Here is a 15,411-nt window from a genome sequence, read left to right on the forward strand (position 1 = left end):
GTATGTCTATTAAGTCTAAATTATCAATTGTATTTTCTTACTTCTATAGCTTCTTTATTTAGTTTTTGTTTGGAGGATCTATCTAGTGGTGACAGAGGCATGTTAAAGTTATCCAGTATTATTGTGTTGTGGTCTATTTGATTCTTTTTTTCTCTTTTTAAATTTTTTATTTGTAGAACAAATAGTTGTACATGACAGCAGAATGCATTTTAATTCATCATACATAAATGGAGTGCAATATTTTTATTCTCCGGTTGTACATGGTGTAGAGATGTACCATTCATGCAATCATACATGTACCTAGGGTAATGATGTTGATCTCATTCTACCATCTTTCCTATCCTCATAACCCCTCCTCACCCTTCCCTTTGCCCAATCCAAAGCTCCTCCATTCCTCCCATGCCTGCCCCCGCATCATAGAAAACATTTGGCATTTGGTTTTTTGGAATTGGCTTACTTTGCTTAGCATGATATTCTCCAACTCCATCCGTTTACCAGAATGCCATAATTTTATTCTCTTTTAATGCTGAGTACTATTTCATTGTGTATATATACCATGGTTTCTTTATCCATTCATCTATTGGTGGATGTCTAGGTCAGTCCCACAGTTTAGCTCTTGTGAATTCAGCTGCTGTAAACATTGGTATGGCTATGTCATTATAGTATACTGATTTTAAGTCCTTTGGATATAGACCAAGAAATGAGGAGGTTTGTTTGATGTATGTAGATGCTCTATTGTTTGGGGCATAAATTTACGATTGTTATGTCTTGATGTATAATTTCCTTAAGCAGTATGAAATGGCTTTCTTTGTCCCTTGTGATTAACTTTGGCTTAAAGTCCACTTTATCTGATATGAGGATAGAAACTGCTGCTTATTTACGTGATTCATGTGAGCGATATGTTTTTTCCTACCCTCTCACCTTCAGTCTGTGGATGTCTTTGATAGTTGTTCTTATCATGATAGTCTCTTCCTCATTTCTGTTTCTCTTTGTGTGTGTGTGTAAAAGAATTGATAGTACGTTTTTGGAGGAAAACTATTAGGTAAGTCTTTTTCAGACAGCATATTGTTGGGTCTTTTTTTTTTTTCCTTCAAACTTTATTGTATCTTTTTTGAATGTCTTTATTTTTATTTATTTATTTATTTTTATGTGGTGCTGAGGATCAAACCCAGTGCTTACACATGCCAGGCAAGCGCTCTACCACTGAGCTACACCTTCAGCCCCAGGTCTTGTTTTTTAATCCAATCTTCCAGTCTGTGTCTTTTGATTAATGAATTTAGGCCATCAATGTTCAAGGCTATTATTGAGATATGATTGGTATTCCCATTTATTTGTGTTTATTTCTAGTTTTTAATTTGAATTTAGTTTTTCCTTTGATTGACTATTTCTTTAGTGTAGTTCCTTCCTTTGCTGGTTTTCACTTTTTTCCCCCATTTCATCTTCATGGAATATTTTGTTGAGATTGTTCTGTAGTGCAGGCTTTCTAGTTTAGAATTCTTTTAACTTTTTAAAACATGTATTTTAATATGTATATTGTTAAATGTATTTTATCATGGAACTGACCAAAGAGAAGATATTTCAGGATTCTCTAGGATTGGGGCTTGGTGGCAGATCCCTGGGTTTTGATACCTAGTACACATTCCTCCTCTGCCCTCTATCCCCCAAACTAGTCACCTACACTTGTAAGATGTATGAGAATCTTTGATAGTTGTTCCTATATCATGATAGTCTCTCCCTCATTTCTCTTTCTCTATAGATATGTGTGTGTGTGTGTGTGTGTGTGTGTGTTTGTGTGTAAGAGAATTGATAGTACATTTTCGGAGGAAAAACTAATTTGGAATTGTACCTGAAATTATCCTTAATTCCCACATATAACAAATATTCTTTTGAATTTTGCCATATATCCTGAACTGTTCATGATGAATATGACAGGTAAGGTTCCTGTCCTTGTAAAAATTACCTTCTAATGAGGAAAGAAAGACAGGAAAAACATCAAGTATTAAAGAGTGGTATCCAGGAAATTAAGACAGGATGATGTAGTAGTGCAACTGGGTTTCTGTTAGAATAGACAGTCTTTATAGGAAGGTTTTTTGTTCAGGGAACATCAAGTATGAAAAGTATGAATTATCTGAGGTTGAAATTAGCAGGGATTTTTTTTTCGGGGGCAGAGGGAGTACTGGGGATTGAACCCAGAGGTGTTTTATCACTGAGCTATATCCCTAGTCCTATTAAGTTGCTGAGGCTGGCCTTAATTTTAAAAGGCATGTAATTGGATTGAATTATAAGTATGTTTGGGATGGGGAGTTTATTTCAGTGGTAGAGCCTTTGCCTAGTATGTGCAAGGCCCTTGGTTTGATCTCTAGCACTGTCAAAAGAAAAAAAAAAGAAAAGAAAGAAAAAAAAAGAATAGTATACTGATACAAATTTTGTGATTTTTAACCCCTCCCTAGAAGAACTGTTAAATACCCACAAAAAATATTGTTTATTTTCAAGATTCTTCCTTTTCTGTTAATGATTTCCTTCCCATTGTTTTCATGTTTCTAATTATCTCTCTTTGCTTACCCTAATATGTGATTGTTTTCTTTACCTGTAACAACTGAGTAAACACTGGGATTATTTTAGGGTCTATGGTCTTTAGATAGAGTCCCTTAATACTTCAAAAACTACTCAAGACATATGTAAGATAACCATTATTCATTGTCTGAACATCTGTTTGAACTCTCATCCCTAATGAATCTAAAGGATGCCTTTGTACTTCCAACAGAGATAAATAATAATACTGAAAGCACATTCCTCTTAAATGAAGCAATTAGGCTTTAAGCTTCTTAATGTGGTTCCCCTCCAGTTTGTGTACTCCAGTATCTTCTTTGAATTTTTATTGCACACAGACTTAGAAGTAGATCATGGAGGATTTTTTTTTCATTGTTTAAGTCATCTTGCTCTAGGCATCTTATGTTCAGTTCTCTTAAGAGCTAAGTATTTCATAATTCTTATGGAAAGATAAGAATCCTTCATTGGTAAGAATCCTCTGAGGGTTAAACAGATGTGTCTTGGGTTTAAAAAGTTTATTTCCTCATGATTTTGTAAAGATACCACATCTAATTAAGCTTCTCTTGATAAAAAGAACAGAAATTAACTTCAGAATGTTGGGCAGTTTTTGCTACCCCCCATCTGTTTTGCTTCTGTTAATAAAGCTAAGTTTGTCTAACTTCATAAAACAGATGGTAACCATGTGGATCTCTCATTAGAAGGCATATTCTACCACCTCTGCTAGACATGACAGGATTTCAATTTAGGAGTTATGGGACCCAAATCCAATTACTTTCAGAATTTTTGGTACTATAGTTCATTGAATACTTTTGTTGATATGGTCCAATTAAAAAAAAATAAATGTGGGGAGTTATATTTTTCTTGGGGTTAAGAGTATTTGGAATTTTTTTTCTGAGCTTAAAATAAAATCTTACTTATTAAAGAACTGTTTCTCCCCACAACTCGTATCTGACTAAATTTTTTTTTGTCATTTATTTTTAAAAATCATTTATTTATTTATTTATTTATTATTTTTTTATTGGTTGTTCAAAACATTACAAAGCTCTTGACATATCATATTTCATACATTTGATTCAAATGGGTTATGAAGTCCCATTTTTACCCAGTATACAGATTGACTAAATCTTTAGTTCAAGAATTGGTTTCTTTAGTTTATTTGCTAGGAAGTGTTCTTGAAATTCTGTTTGTTTATGTTCATAAAGTTTATATCTCTGAACATTTTATATGTAACAATTTGGTTAATTTGTAAAAATTTTCAGGTAATTTAAAATATTCTGATTTCTTTATTAGAAGATTGCGTCTTTGAGTGAAAACCTGGGCTTTCCAAGACCTAGAGTGAGATTTGAGGGGGGTGATTTAGCAGGAAAGAGGATAGGGCCACAGGTTTTCCAGAAGCTTTTTTTATGAGAATGCTGTTCCCAGATTCAGTGTTTCATTTATTTAAGAATTGACATAGCAACCTCTTTTCCCATTTCAAAATGGAAATCTTTCATATTTTTGGCATAGGATGGATTTAATATAAAAATGTGGAAAATGAAGTTTTCCTGCCAAAGTATGTAACCCCCAATTAAAAAAAAGATTATTATTTTCTATTTAATATATATCTTTACAAACTTTTTAATGCCTTTGCAAGTAATACAGCCTCAAATTAGGTCATGTTCTTAAAACTTAATTTCTTTCACTGGATGCTTCAACCATTAGAGACATTTCTTTATTCATATAATCATTAAAAGCTGTGTATTTCCTTTAACCACTGTTACGTAACTGCAACTCCCATGTATTGTTATGTTGTGCTTCATTTTCATTTAGTTGAACTTATTTCATTCAGTTCTAATATTTCAACATATTAAAAATATTCCTTATGAATTAGAAGAAGTGTTTAGTTTTTAAATATCTGGGAATTTTTAAAGATCTCTTTCTGTTATTGAATACTCATTTAATCCTGTTGTGGTTTTAGAGTTTCAGGCAGTAACATGAAAGTGGGGCTGCTTCATTTGAGGGAGAGTCCGTGGAAATGGGAGAAGGTACTAGAGTACCACCTGCTTGTGGAGTTCTTTTCCTTTGTCACTTCTGGGGCGGTCTCAGGTACAACTAGGGTTTTTGAGGTACATAGTCTGTAAATTGGTTACTAGAAAATGATGCTAAGATGAGGAAGATAACAGAGGAAAACACCTGGTACAATGTTAGGTGATTGTTTCAAAGTAGGTACTGAAAAAGCTTTATTGTATGATTAAAATATCCAAACAAGTGAGACATTAATAGAAACATAACATTTCTTTAATGCAGTATAAATTGAGACTACCAGGGGAGGAGAAAACATAGATTTGCCTAACCCAGATGAAAATATTTGAATCTATATATGCTTTTCAGAAATATTTAATTCCAGTGTTTCTTAAGAGGTTGATATTTTTGTATAAATGATGATATTTATTATTTTCTTTAATGTACTTTTCACTGTCCAGGATAAAGTATTGTAAAGCAGGTAGTTTCTATTAAAGAAGATACAATTACTTAGGTCTATAACAAAATAGTCAGAACTAAGTAAAATGATAAAATTAATACCTATACCTTTAAATATTTTAAATAGGTATAGAAATGATTCTTGACAGCTTTCTGAATGCTTTCTCATCATTTAGAGTAGAGAGCAGAAAACTATTGGCCTATGCAATAAGAATGTTTTTTACATTTTAAAGAGTTGTAAGAATAAAACAAAGAATAATCTGTTTTGCAGATGTAGTGACCCACAAAACCTAACTTATTTATTGTCTGTCTGGCCCTTTAGAGAAAAAGTTTTCTGATTCCTAATTTAGAGCAGAAAGTAATTCGTATTTAAGAATTTCACCCTTCACCTGCCTCTAAGGTGTCTTTGGTTTCCTGTCTTTGAACATGAAAGATTTGGATTTTGAGAAGTCTGGAGCCAACTTGCTCTCTTATGCTCAGAATCAATTATCCCACATAGAAAGAAAAACCAACAAAACAGTTTCACCTTTTGAGAATTCAAAAAGGAAAGGATGATAATAGTGACTGATAAGATAACATGGCATATTTCTTAGCCATTTTGAACTTATCTAAGAAGACACCATCAAAATCTTTTCAGTGACCCATGGATCTTGAAATAGGAAAAATTGGTATCAGTCTGTATTTCAAAAACTCCATTAAGGGTTGGGGTTGTGGCTCAGTGGTAGAATGCTCGCCTAGCATGCACAAGGCACCGGGTTCAATCCTCAGCACCACATAAATGTAAAATAAAGATATTGTATCCACCTAAAGCTTGAGAATAAATATTTTTTAAAAACTCCATTATTCAGAGAAGATTGCTAATGAAAAAATTGTTCCTTTGTTTTTTAAGAATTGTGTTCTTTAGATCATTTTAGGTTTGTTTATATATATAATACATAGGTTTACACATTAGTTTTTAGATCTATCTTAAGTTTTTAGAGATGTCTTAAGTTTTTAAAGTTTATACTTCTTAAATTTTGATTTGTGTATGTGCAAATTAATTTTATATTGATGTCTGATATTTTGCAGGATGACTGTCTTTTGAAAGTATGGTATCCTATGACTGGTTGGAAGTCTTCAATTATTCCTCAGGATCACCATGAAGTGAAAAGGAGACAGACTTCTACTCAATTTTCCTTTGTTTATTTGGCACATCCCCGGGCAGTGACAGGTTTTTCATGGCGTAAAACTAGCAAGTATATGCCCAGGTTAGATAAATTTAACATATTTTTATATCTTTATAAACATAATGAAAATAAAATCCTTTTACTGTGCTGACATGGTTGCTCAACAGAACAGACACTGGAGTCAAGCTGTCTCAGTTCAGGGCCTGCTATTATCACTAGCTTTATGAGCTTGTGACTTTATGCTTTTGAGCTCTTTATGCTTCAGTTTTTCTTTCTGTAGGATAAATTTAGTTTATCTAAAAACTAAATTTATCTCTGAGATACCACCTCAGAGAGTTATTGTGAGACGAAATGTGTTTGTGTGTGTGAAGTACCTAGTATGTGCCTGGGAAATGTTAGCTGGTATTGTGAGTAGTAACTGTCATACTAGAAGATTCTAAGATTTATATGAAAGTAGTAGGAAAACACACAATGAGGGCAAATAAAGCATAGTAATAAGTTGTCAATAATACATGTGGTGATAATGTATACAGTGAATAAAATGTATTTTTTTAATTTTAATTTTTATTTTATCTTAGGCTATCAACAGAACTTTCTCAGAGAATTTTTCTTATAGGGGGCTTTACTAGGAATTGAACCCAGGAGTACTTTACCACTGAACCACATCCTCAGCACTTTTTATTTTTATTTTTGAGACATAGTCTCACTAAGTTACTTAAGGCCTGTATGAGTTGCTGAGGCTGGCCTTAAACTTGCAATCCTACTGCCTCAGCCTCCTGAGTTGTTGGAATTACAGGCATGTGCCACCATGCTCAGCCTTTTCAAAGAATTTTTTTATTGTTGTTGATATTCCACTGTAAATACCTGTTTTTTTCCCCTAATGTCAATCAGAAGATGCTGCCTTTTTTTTGAGATGATGTCTTGCTGTGCTACCCAAGCTGGTCTTGAACTTCTGGGCTCCAGTGATTCTCCTGACTCAGACTCCCAAGTGCTGGGATTATAGGTTTATAACACCATGCCAGGATTCAAAGTATTTTCTATTACATCAATGCTCAATATCCATGGGACATTGTTTCTGGGACCTCTCACAGATACTAAAATCTGTAGATGCTCAAGTACTTTATATAAAATGGTATAAATTTTTCATCTAACCCACATAATCTTCCTATATACTTTAAACCATCTCTAGATTACTTATAATACCTAGTACAATGCAAATGCTATGTAAATAGTTTGTTATACTCTATAATTTAAGGACTAAGGACAGGAAAAATGTCTGTACATACTCAGTACAGATGCAGTTTTTTCCTCCACAAATATTTCCAATCTGCTGTTGAAAATCCATAGATACAGATTCATGGACATGAAGGGCCAACTGTGTAAATTTTCTCTTATTGTTTTGACATCTCTTAAGGGTACTTATAAAGTTAGTTACAAAACAAGTTATACAGATGATTCTTGTATTGTATATACAGATCTAAGAATGCTGTTTGACATTCAGAATCTTACGTAGACATTTGTTTCCTCCATGAAGTAGGGTTATTTCACTTGCTGAATGAGAATAGCATACATTATAGAGATGCTTAGGAAAAGAAAACAAGGGAAATGTATACATCTTTGGACTTCAAATTTAAATATTTTTCTATTTAAATTATTCACATATCTTGAAGACACTTGTAATATACTTTTTTGACTGAACTAGATTCTGTATAAACATTTTTTGAAAGGAAAATAATTTTTTCTCTCACAGTAAGCAGTTACTTCAACTGCTTGGTGCTATGATGTTTTTACTGAATTTAATAGACATTGGTTTATAGTTTGTAATAATAATTTACAGTTTTATTATGAAGATGCTTATTTGTTTGCCTATTTATAGTTGCTTGAATTATAAGAAGTATGATGCAAAATAAAACTTCTGCCATAAGGCAGATTATTTAATTACATTTAATGGTCTTTTATTATAATCATTCTGTAACTTACAAGGGTTTCTTTTGATGTTCTGTTTCAAAAATAATATTCCTTGAGAGAGAGAGAAAGAGAGAGAGAGAGAGAGAGAGAGAGTGTGTGTGTGTGTGTGTGTGTGTGTGTTTACTGGGGCTTCAGAGTCTGGTTTTCAAGCTGCACATATGCAATCAGACCTTAATTTCTATTGCTTTTATCAAGAGCACTTCCCAGTTTTTATGATTGTACAGTGATATAGGATTTTAAGCTTTTTGATTGCTTCTTCCCATACAGTGTTTTATATTAATGTCATCTTCATACATGAAGAACCAAATATTAATAGCTTTTAATTGATTAGTGGAATTGTTATTCATGGAAACCTTTGTTTACTTCTCTTTGATGTTAGGGGTTCTGTCTGTAATGTGCTGTTAACTTCATGCCATGATGGCGTGTGCCGGCTCTGGGCAGAAACTTTATTACCAGAAGACTGTCTTTTGGGTGAGCAGATTTGTGAGACTACTACTTCCAGCATTGCCAGCACCCTTTCTCGTTCTGGAAGACAAAAAGACAGAATACAACATGCTCTTGAGGTATTGTATTATTTAAAGTGGTAAATGAATTTCAAAGATATTTTTCTGTCCCAAATTCATAAGCTAAGATGCAGATGGTACTTGTAATGATGAAATTTATAGCAATAAATTTTCATTTATTTTATGCTTGTGAGTATATATATTTTATGCCACTGTAAAGCCAGACAGAAATAGTAATGATCTCAGACATGTAGTCTAGGTAAGTCATGTAATTTTAATTTTTTATTTTGCATATCAAATATCAAAGTCTATGAAAGTAGCTAAACATGTAAAGGTTCTTGAAATTAGTTGTAATTAAAAGTGTCTGGTTTTTGTTTCATGAGGTTTAAACTTTATTTTTATTTGTCTCATTAAAAATGACCATTTGTTCCTTAAGAATAAAAATTTTGTTTTTTTAACAAAACAAGTAAATAATATCATTGCTTTATACTAAGATTGAATATTTTGAAAATGAAATCATTGTTTTCATTTTGTAAATACAGTATGAAAAAAGGTTCTTTATAAAAGATTAGATTATTTATGATATATACCATCAACTGTTGTGTTTAGTAGGGATTAATGAATAAAATGAGATATACATATATCTTATTGAAAATTATCAAAAATTTCTTAAACATAAGTTCCTCTTTTTCTTGTGACTATTTTTATTACATAGGAATTCTTATTCACAAATTAGACTAAGAATAGGAATATATAATCAAGCCAATTCAGTCATGCATGTTAAATATATTTTTCTTCAAAAGATTGAGATCATATAATATAGAAATGTTTTATAGCTTATTTTTATACTTAATATATTATCAGCATCTCTCTACATTACTAATTATACTTGTACATTATATATTTACAGTAATTGTTTAATAGTTGCATAATCAAAGTGGTTTTGCTAAGCAGAAATATTTTATGAATTGAATAGTTTAAGGATATGGTCCTTTAAAATTTTATATAAAGTAGGGAAGCTATGATACTATTTGTTATTGGCCATTATTTATATGCTTTTTACAATATTCAAAGCATAAATGAAATTAAAAGTGGAAGTCAGAACAGTTCCAGTTATCTTTTGTTTTGATATTAAAATTTAGTATAAGATAGAGTCCTAAAATATTAACTTAATCTTTATATTTATTTATAATCATTTACATACATAAACTCATGTAAATTTTTTTTTTTGGTACTGGGGATTGAACCCAGAGGTACTTTACTACTGAGCCACATCTCCAGCACTTTTAAAATTAAAAAAAAAAATTTTTATTTTGAAACAGGGTCTTATTGAGTTTCTTAGGTCCTGGCTAAGTTGCTGAGACTGACCTCGAACTTGAAATCCTCTTGTCTCAGTCTCCCTAGTTGCTGGGATTACAGTCATGTGCCATCATGCCCAGCTACTCATGTAACATTTTATCTTCAAATTACATAAACCCTTTGGAGACTAAAGGTTTTTAGACATCTTTGTATCATCCATGCTCCCTAATATGTTGCTCTTCAAGTGTTAAAATGAATTACTAACTGTGACATAAAATAAAACAAAAAAGATTGGTAAACATGTAACTACAGATTTGACAAACATTTCTATGTTTTAATAATGTCATTAATAATTATATTAATAATGTTACTTAATGATGTTATTAATAATTAAAAATATATATTTTTAAAAAGCTTGATTGACTCTAAGCTATTTTGCTTTCTGATAGCCTTTCTTATAAAATTCCTGTTAGGTCTATATAACTGTATATATATTCTTTTTTAATTTCTTTTTAAAATACTTTTAGTTGTCGATGGTCCTTTATTTGATTTATTTATATGCGGTGCTGAGAATCGAACCCAGGGCCTCACACATGCTAGGCAAGTGCCTTGCCACTAAGCCACAACCCCAACCCCATGTATATATATTCTTAAATTATACTTTTTGTTACTAGGAGAAAGTACCATTGGTATTTGGTCACTTTTGCCAATATAATTTAAAATTATGATAAATGTCAGTGATCTACTGAGAATAATTTGATAAGCAGTTTGGACCAATGGAAATAAGAAATCCATAGTAGACTAGAGGCAGAGAACATACCATAGAACTGATAGTGTTTTCTATATGAAAAGGGATAAGGGTTAGAGAAATTGAAAAGGAAGATCAGATATATTACTTTAATAGAGAAATAATTGATAGCATGTTAGTTTATTTAATTGAATGTGTGAAACAAAGGAAAATAATTAGAAAGCATGATATTAGGGACTGGGTTAGGTTAACAGATTAAAGAAGTACTGTGAAATGGGGTTATGATGTGAAGAAAAGATCATGTCCAAAATAGTCCACATGAGGAGGTAAGCTAGTGAAGAATTCTAGTCATACAGATCTATTTCAATTTAAATCACATAGGTCAACACTTGAATAATGAGGACTTTCCTGTCTATTCTTATCTAAGTAGGTTTCTCTTGTTATTTTAATACCTAGTTTTCTTCTTTATATTAGAGAGAATTTAATTTGGTTGTTTAGCTCACTGTTTAGTTCTAAGGAAGAATTTTGGTAGGCAATATTCTTCCTGGTAGGAAGATTCAGTAGTTTTATTTTTACTGTTCTGATTAGGAAATACCATTTCAGTAGGTAGAGACCTACTGAAAGCAGTCTTTGAACCTCCTAATCTTAACCAGAAGTATTTGTACTTTGAATAAGTATTTCTGAGAAATTTATAAATTTATAAAAACCATAAAGAATATATTCAAAATTGTTCTACCATAATTATGAAAGATGGGGCTGGGTTTTGGCTTAGTGGTAGAGAGCTTGCCTAGTAGGCACAAGGCCATGGTTCAGTCTTTGGTACCACTACCACCACCACCACAAAACAAAACAAGAAAAAATAAATGAAAAAGTTTTTCTTAAAATTGTCAGGTTCTACAGGGAGGAAAGTCTTAAAATTTTTAATAACCAACAGTTATTTGGGGGTGTAGGAGTATAACCTAGTGGTAGAGTGCTAGCTGGCATGGTGAGAGACACATTTTGATCCCCAGCACCACAAAAAAGAAGAGAAAAAAAGAAGAAGGAAAAAAAAAACTTCTTTGGTTAGCATTTATTAGACCTTCCAGAGTTGGGTTCAGCAACTATCTTTTTATTTTAGACCATTCACCATTTGAAAAATTTAAGAAAAGGACAAAGGAGATCTTCTGTTCTTGTAACTCATACTGATTTAACACCTGACCAGATGGCAACACATGAAGTTCAGAGACACATTTCCCACCATGCCAATGCACTGTGTCATTTTCATATCGCAGCAAGCATCAACCCTGCGACAGGTAAAGGGTAGTATGGTTTTATTGCTTCTAAATGTGTTGAGGTAAGGTAAAAAATTGAAAAGTGTGACTAATTTTTATAACCTGTTCTTAATTTTATGTTATTATACCATGTTCCCTTTAAAAATACTTATTAATTGGAATAAGAATATGTGTGTGTGTGTGTGTGTGTGTGTGTGTGTGTGTGTGTGTGTTTTAAGAATGGTAACCATTTCTTAAATTGGGTGCATTAGTCAACTTTGCATTGCCATGACCAAAATATGTATCTGACAAGAGCATCTTAGATAAGGAAGAGTTATTTTTGCCCATGGTTTCACAGTTTTCAGTCCATGGTCGGTTGGTTTCAAATCAGAAACATCATAGTGGAAGGGGTGGGGTAGAGCAAAGCTGCTCAGCTCATGGCAGCCATCAATGAGAGAGAGTGGGTAGAAAAGGAGGGTTGTGGGGGAAGGTCCCCTAGAGAAGGTAAACCCTTTCAGGCAGGACCCCAGTGACCTACTGCCTTCAACCTGCTGCATTGGGAACCTTGTGTTAAACATGAGACTTTGGTGGACATTCAAAATCCAAACCATAACACTGGGATTTATGTACATCTCAGGGTGTGACTTCCGTAAGTGTTTTTGAGCACCTTTGTCTAGAATCTAACAAGGGTTCCAAGTAAATTAGAGCTTGATTGAATCTGGAAACACAAATGGTGGTAGCCTAGTTAATTAGTAAAATTTGTATTTAATATATATGTTTTTAAAGTTATAGTATAATATCACATATAAGTGCACCACATTTCTAGCAAATACTAATTTTGAAATCTCTGGGATTATTGGCATGCATCACCATGCCTGGCTCATAATTGTCAAATAAGAAGGGGATTTGTCTTCATAATCACAATACTATTACTGTATTCATGGAATATGGATAAAATAATATTATAAAATATATAGTTTATATTTAAACCTAGATTAAAAAAAATACATTTGATTGTTATTTCTCTTTAAATTCCTCTAATCTAGAATAGTCCTTCTCTCAGTTGTCAAAAAAAAAAAGTCTCTGGTCTCAAAAAATTGTCTCTCAGTTGTCTTTTAGAATGTGTTGCAGTCTGAGAATGTTTTGCAGTTTGAATACTTGTCCGTTATAAAATTTAGACTCAACATTTTTAGCAATAGTATGTACATAGGTAATGTAGTGTTTAATAGGATTATTAACTTATAAATCTTATTTTATATGAATTACTTCATTTTTATCATAAAATCAGGATTTTCCTCCTGATTAAGAAAGAAAGGGGGGGGGATGTGGCTCAAGTGGTAGCGTGCTGGCCTGGCATGCATGCGGCCAGGGTTCGATCCTCAGCACCACATACAAATAAAGATGTTGTGTCCGCTGAAAAGTAAAAAAATAAACATTAAAATTAAAATAAAAAGAAAGAATAACTTAGAGCATTAAGATTGATATTTGTTACCAAATTCAGCCAGAGTCTTCTATCTTAATAGACTTTCACTCCCTTTTGCAAAGGATAATTTTTTATTTCTGTTGAATGAATAATTCATAATATGGATTCAAATTAAAGAGATTAATTTTTTGATTTAGTTTGTTTCTCATGAACTTATCTGTATCGTGGATTTCAGTTACCCAAATGGAGAAATTCTGCTATACTTAGAAATGTATCTGCTTTTTGTGTTCTTTTGTGGCATTATTTCCTCCCAACTTTTCAGGAAAGTTTTAAACATTCAGAAAAGTTGAATGAATAGTACAGTGAATACTTTTACATGTTCCACTTAGATTCAACAGTTGTTAACATTTCACACAGTTGCTTTATTCTCTCCATATACGTGTGTGCATGTGTGTTTATGTGTGCATATGTGTGAGTGAATTTTTTCTCAATCTGCCCTTGCCATGGCACATCACCCTTACTACATAACTTTTAGCAGGTATCTCATAAGACTGAGGAACATCTCTTACATGATCATAATATCATTATTATACCCAAGAAAATTACAAATATTTCTGTAATATTTAATATTCAATTCATATTTAAACTTCTCCAGTTATCTCATTTATAGCTGTTTTTTTGCTTTATCTTTCCATCTCCCTATCTCCAAACCAGGACTCAATATATGCATTGGTGTATTTGGGTTTTAAATTAGTACTTTAATTTCATTTGAGTCTATATCATTAGTTCTTAATATTTACATTTATCTTTAAATTCAATTAAGGTTTTTTCAAATATTGCTAGAATCATGTTGATTTATTGTTTAGCATCTTTTCTGTGTAAGTTTTTAATTAGTTATTATAAGTACTAATCATATTTTTAAAGAAATTAAAAAGTCATATTAAAATCTTATCTTTTTTGTTCGTAGATATTCCAAATGTCCTGATTGGCACTGCATTTAACATTGATGATGGAAATGGGGGATTTGTAGTTCACTGGTTAAACAACAAGGAATTTAATTTTACATCATCAACTGAAATATTTATGCATCAATTACGAAAACTTTCAGAAAAACAATTAGATCATGAAGGTGATGAAACAGATAGAGAAGATGAAGAACGTTCACAGGAGGAAAGAGAAAGAGGTTTACATATGAAACTAGACCATGGTTAGTATCCTGTGTTCAGATTTTTCTCTCTCTGAAGTTAACAACTTTCTTTTGTACAGCTTTTAGTTTGAAATATTTTCTTCTTTTTACTTTCCCATTTATTCCATAAGTATTGATCATCTGCCATGGATCAGGTACACTGTGTTAATATTATCTAACTCTCTCGCTCTCTTTCTCTCTCTTTTTGGTATGTATGTGTGGTTCTGGGGATCAAATCCAGGGAATGGTTCATGCTAGGCAAGTGCTCCTACACCCCCAGCTGAAAGTATATGTTTTGTTGTAACAAATTGCTTTGAGTAATATATTACTTCAGAAACTATATCCTTTTGGGGGGGATAGGTTTTGCTAATCTTAATAATAATGGTAATATGAGTGAAGTAGTAAATATAGTAATTTTCAATTCAGACCAGAGAATAGTTTTCCTGACCATAAGTCAAAAAGGGGATTTGTGGTTTCCAAAGGTAGGGTGCTATTTGTTTATAGTCATAATGAATAAGTGAATTTTAATAGCATTATTTAATATGTATTCCAATAAATGTATTTTCTGATTCAGAATTATCCCTGGATAGAGAATCTGAGACTGGTACAGGATCATCAGAACATGAAGATGGAGAAAGAGAGGGAAGTCCTAGAATCTATTCACAACCTAGCATCTCAATGCCACTGCCTACAATCCTGCTTGATCGGAAGATTGAAATGCTACTAACAGAATGGAATAAGAATCCTGACATGCTTTTTACAATACATCCTGTAGATGGTACCTTTCTAGTGTGGCATGTAAAGTATTTGGATGAATATAATCCTGGAATATTTAGACAAGTCCAGGTATATTTTTCT

General features: G+C 32.2%; 1 protein-coding gene across 4 annotated transcripts in view; it reads left to right on the plus strand.

Annotated features, from left to right (window-relative positions):
- Positions 1-15,411, plus strand: part of DMXL2 (Dmx like 2) — a 156,268-nt gene that overhangs the window by 54,674 nt on the left and 86,183 nt on the right. For all 4 annotated transcript variants that reach the window (XM_081289056.1, XM_081289053.1, XM_081289055.1 and 1 more), the window contains exons 7-11: positions 6,079-6,257; positions 8,524-8,707; positions 11,812-11,986; positions 14,335-14,574; positions 15,128-15,399. In XM_081289056.1, the coding sequence (XP_081145182.1) occupies positions 6,079-6,257; positions 8,524-8,707; positions 11,812-11,986; positions 14,335-14,574; positions 15,128-15,399 (1,050 nt within the window). The remainder of the gene's footprint in view (positions 1-6,078; positions 6,258-8,523; positions 8,708-11,811; positions 11,987-14,334; positions 14,575-15,127; positions 15,400-15,411) is intronic.

The sequence above is a fragment of the Spermophilus citellus genome, assembly GCF_964194105.1.
Source record: "Spermophilus citellus genome assembly, chromosome: 4".
Lineage (NCBI taxonomy): Eukaryota > Metazoa > Chordata > Mammalia > Rodentia > Sciuridae > Spermophilus > Spermophilus citellus.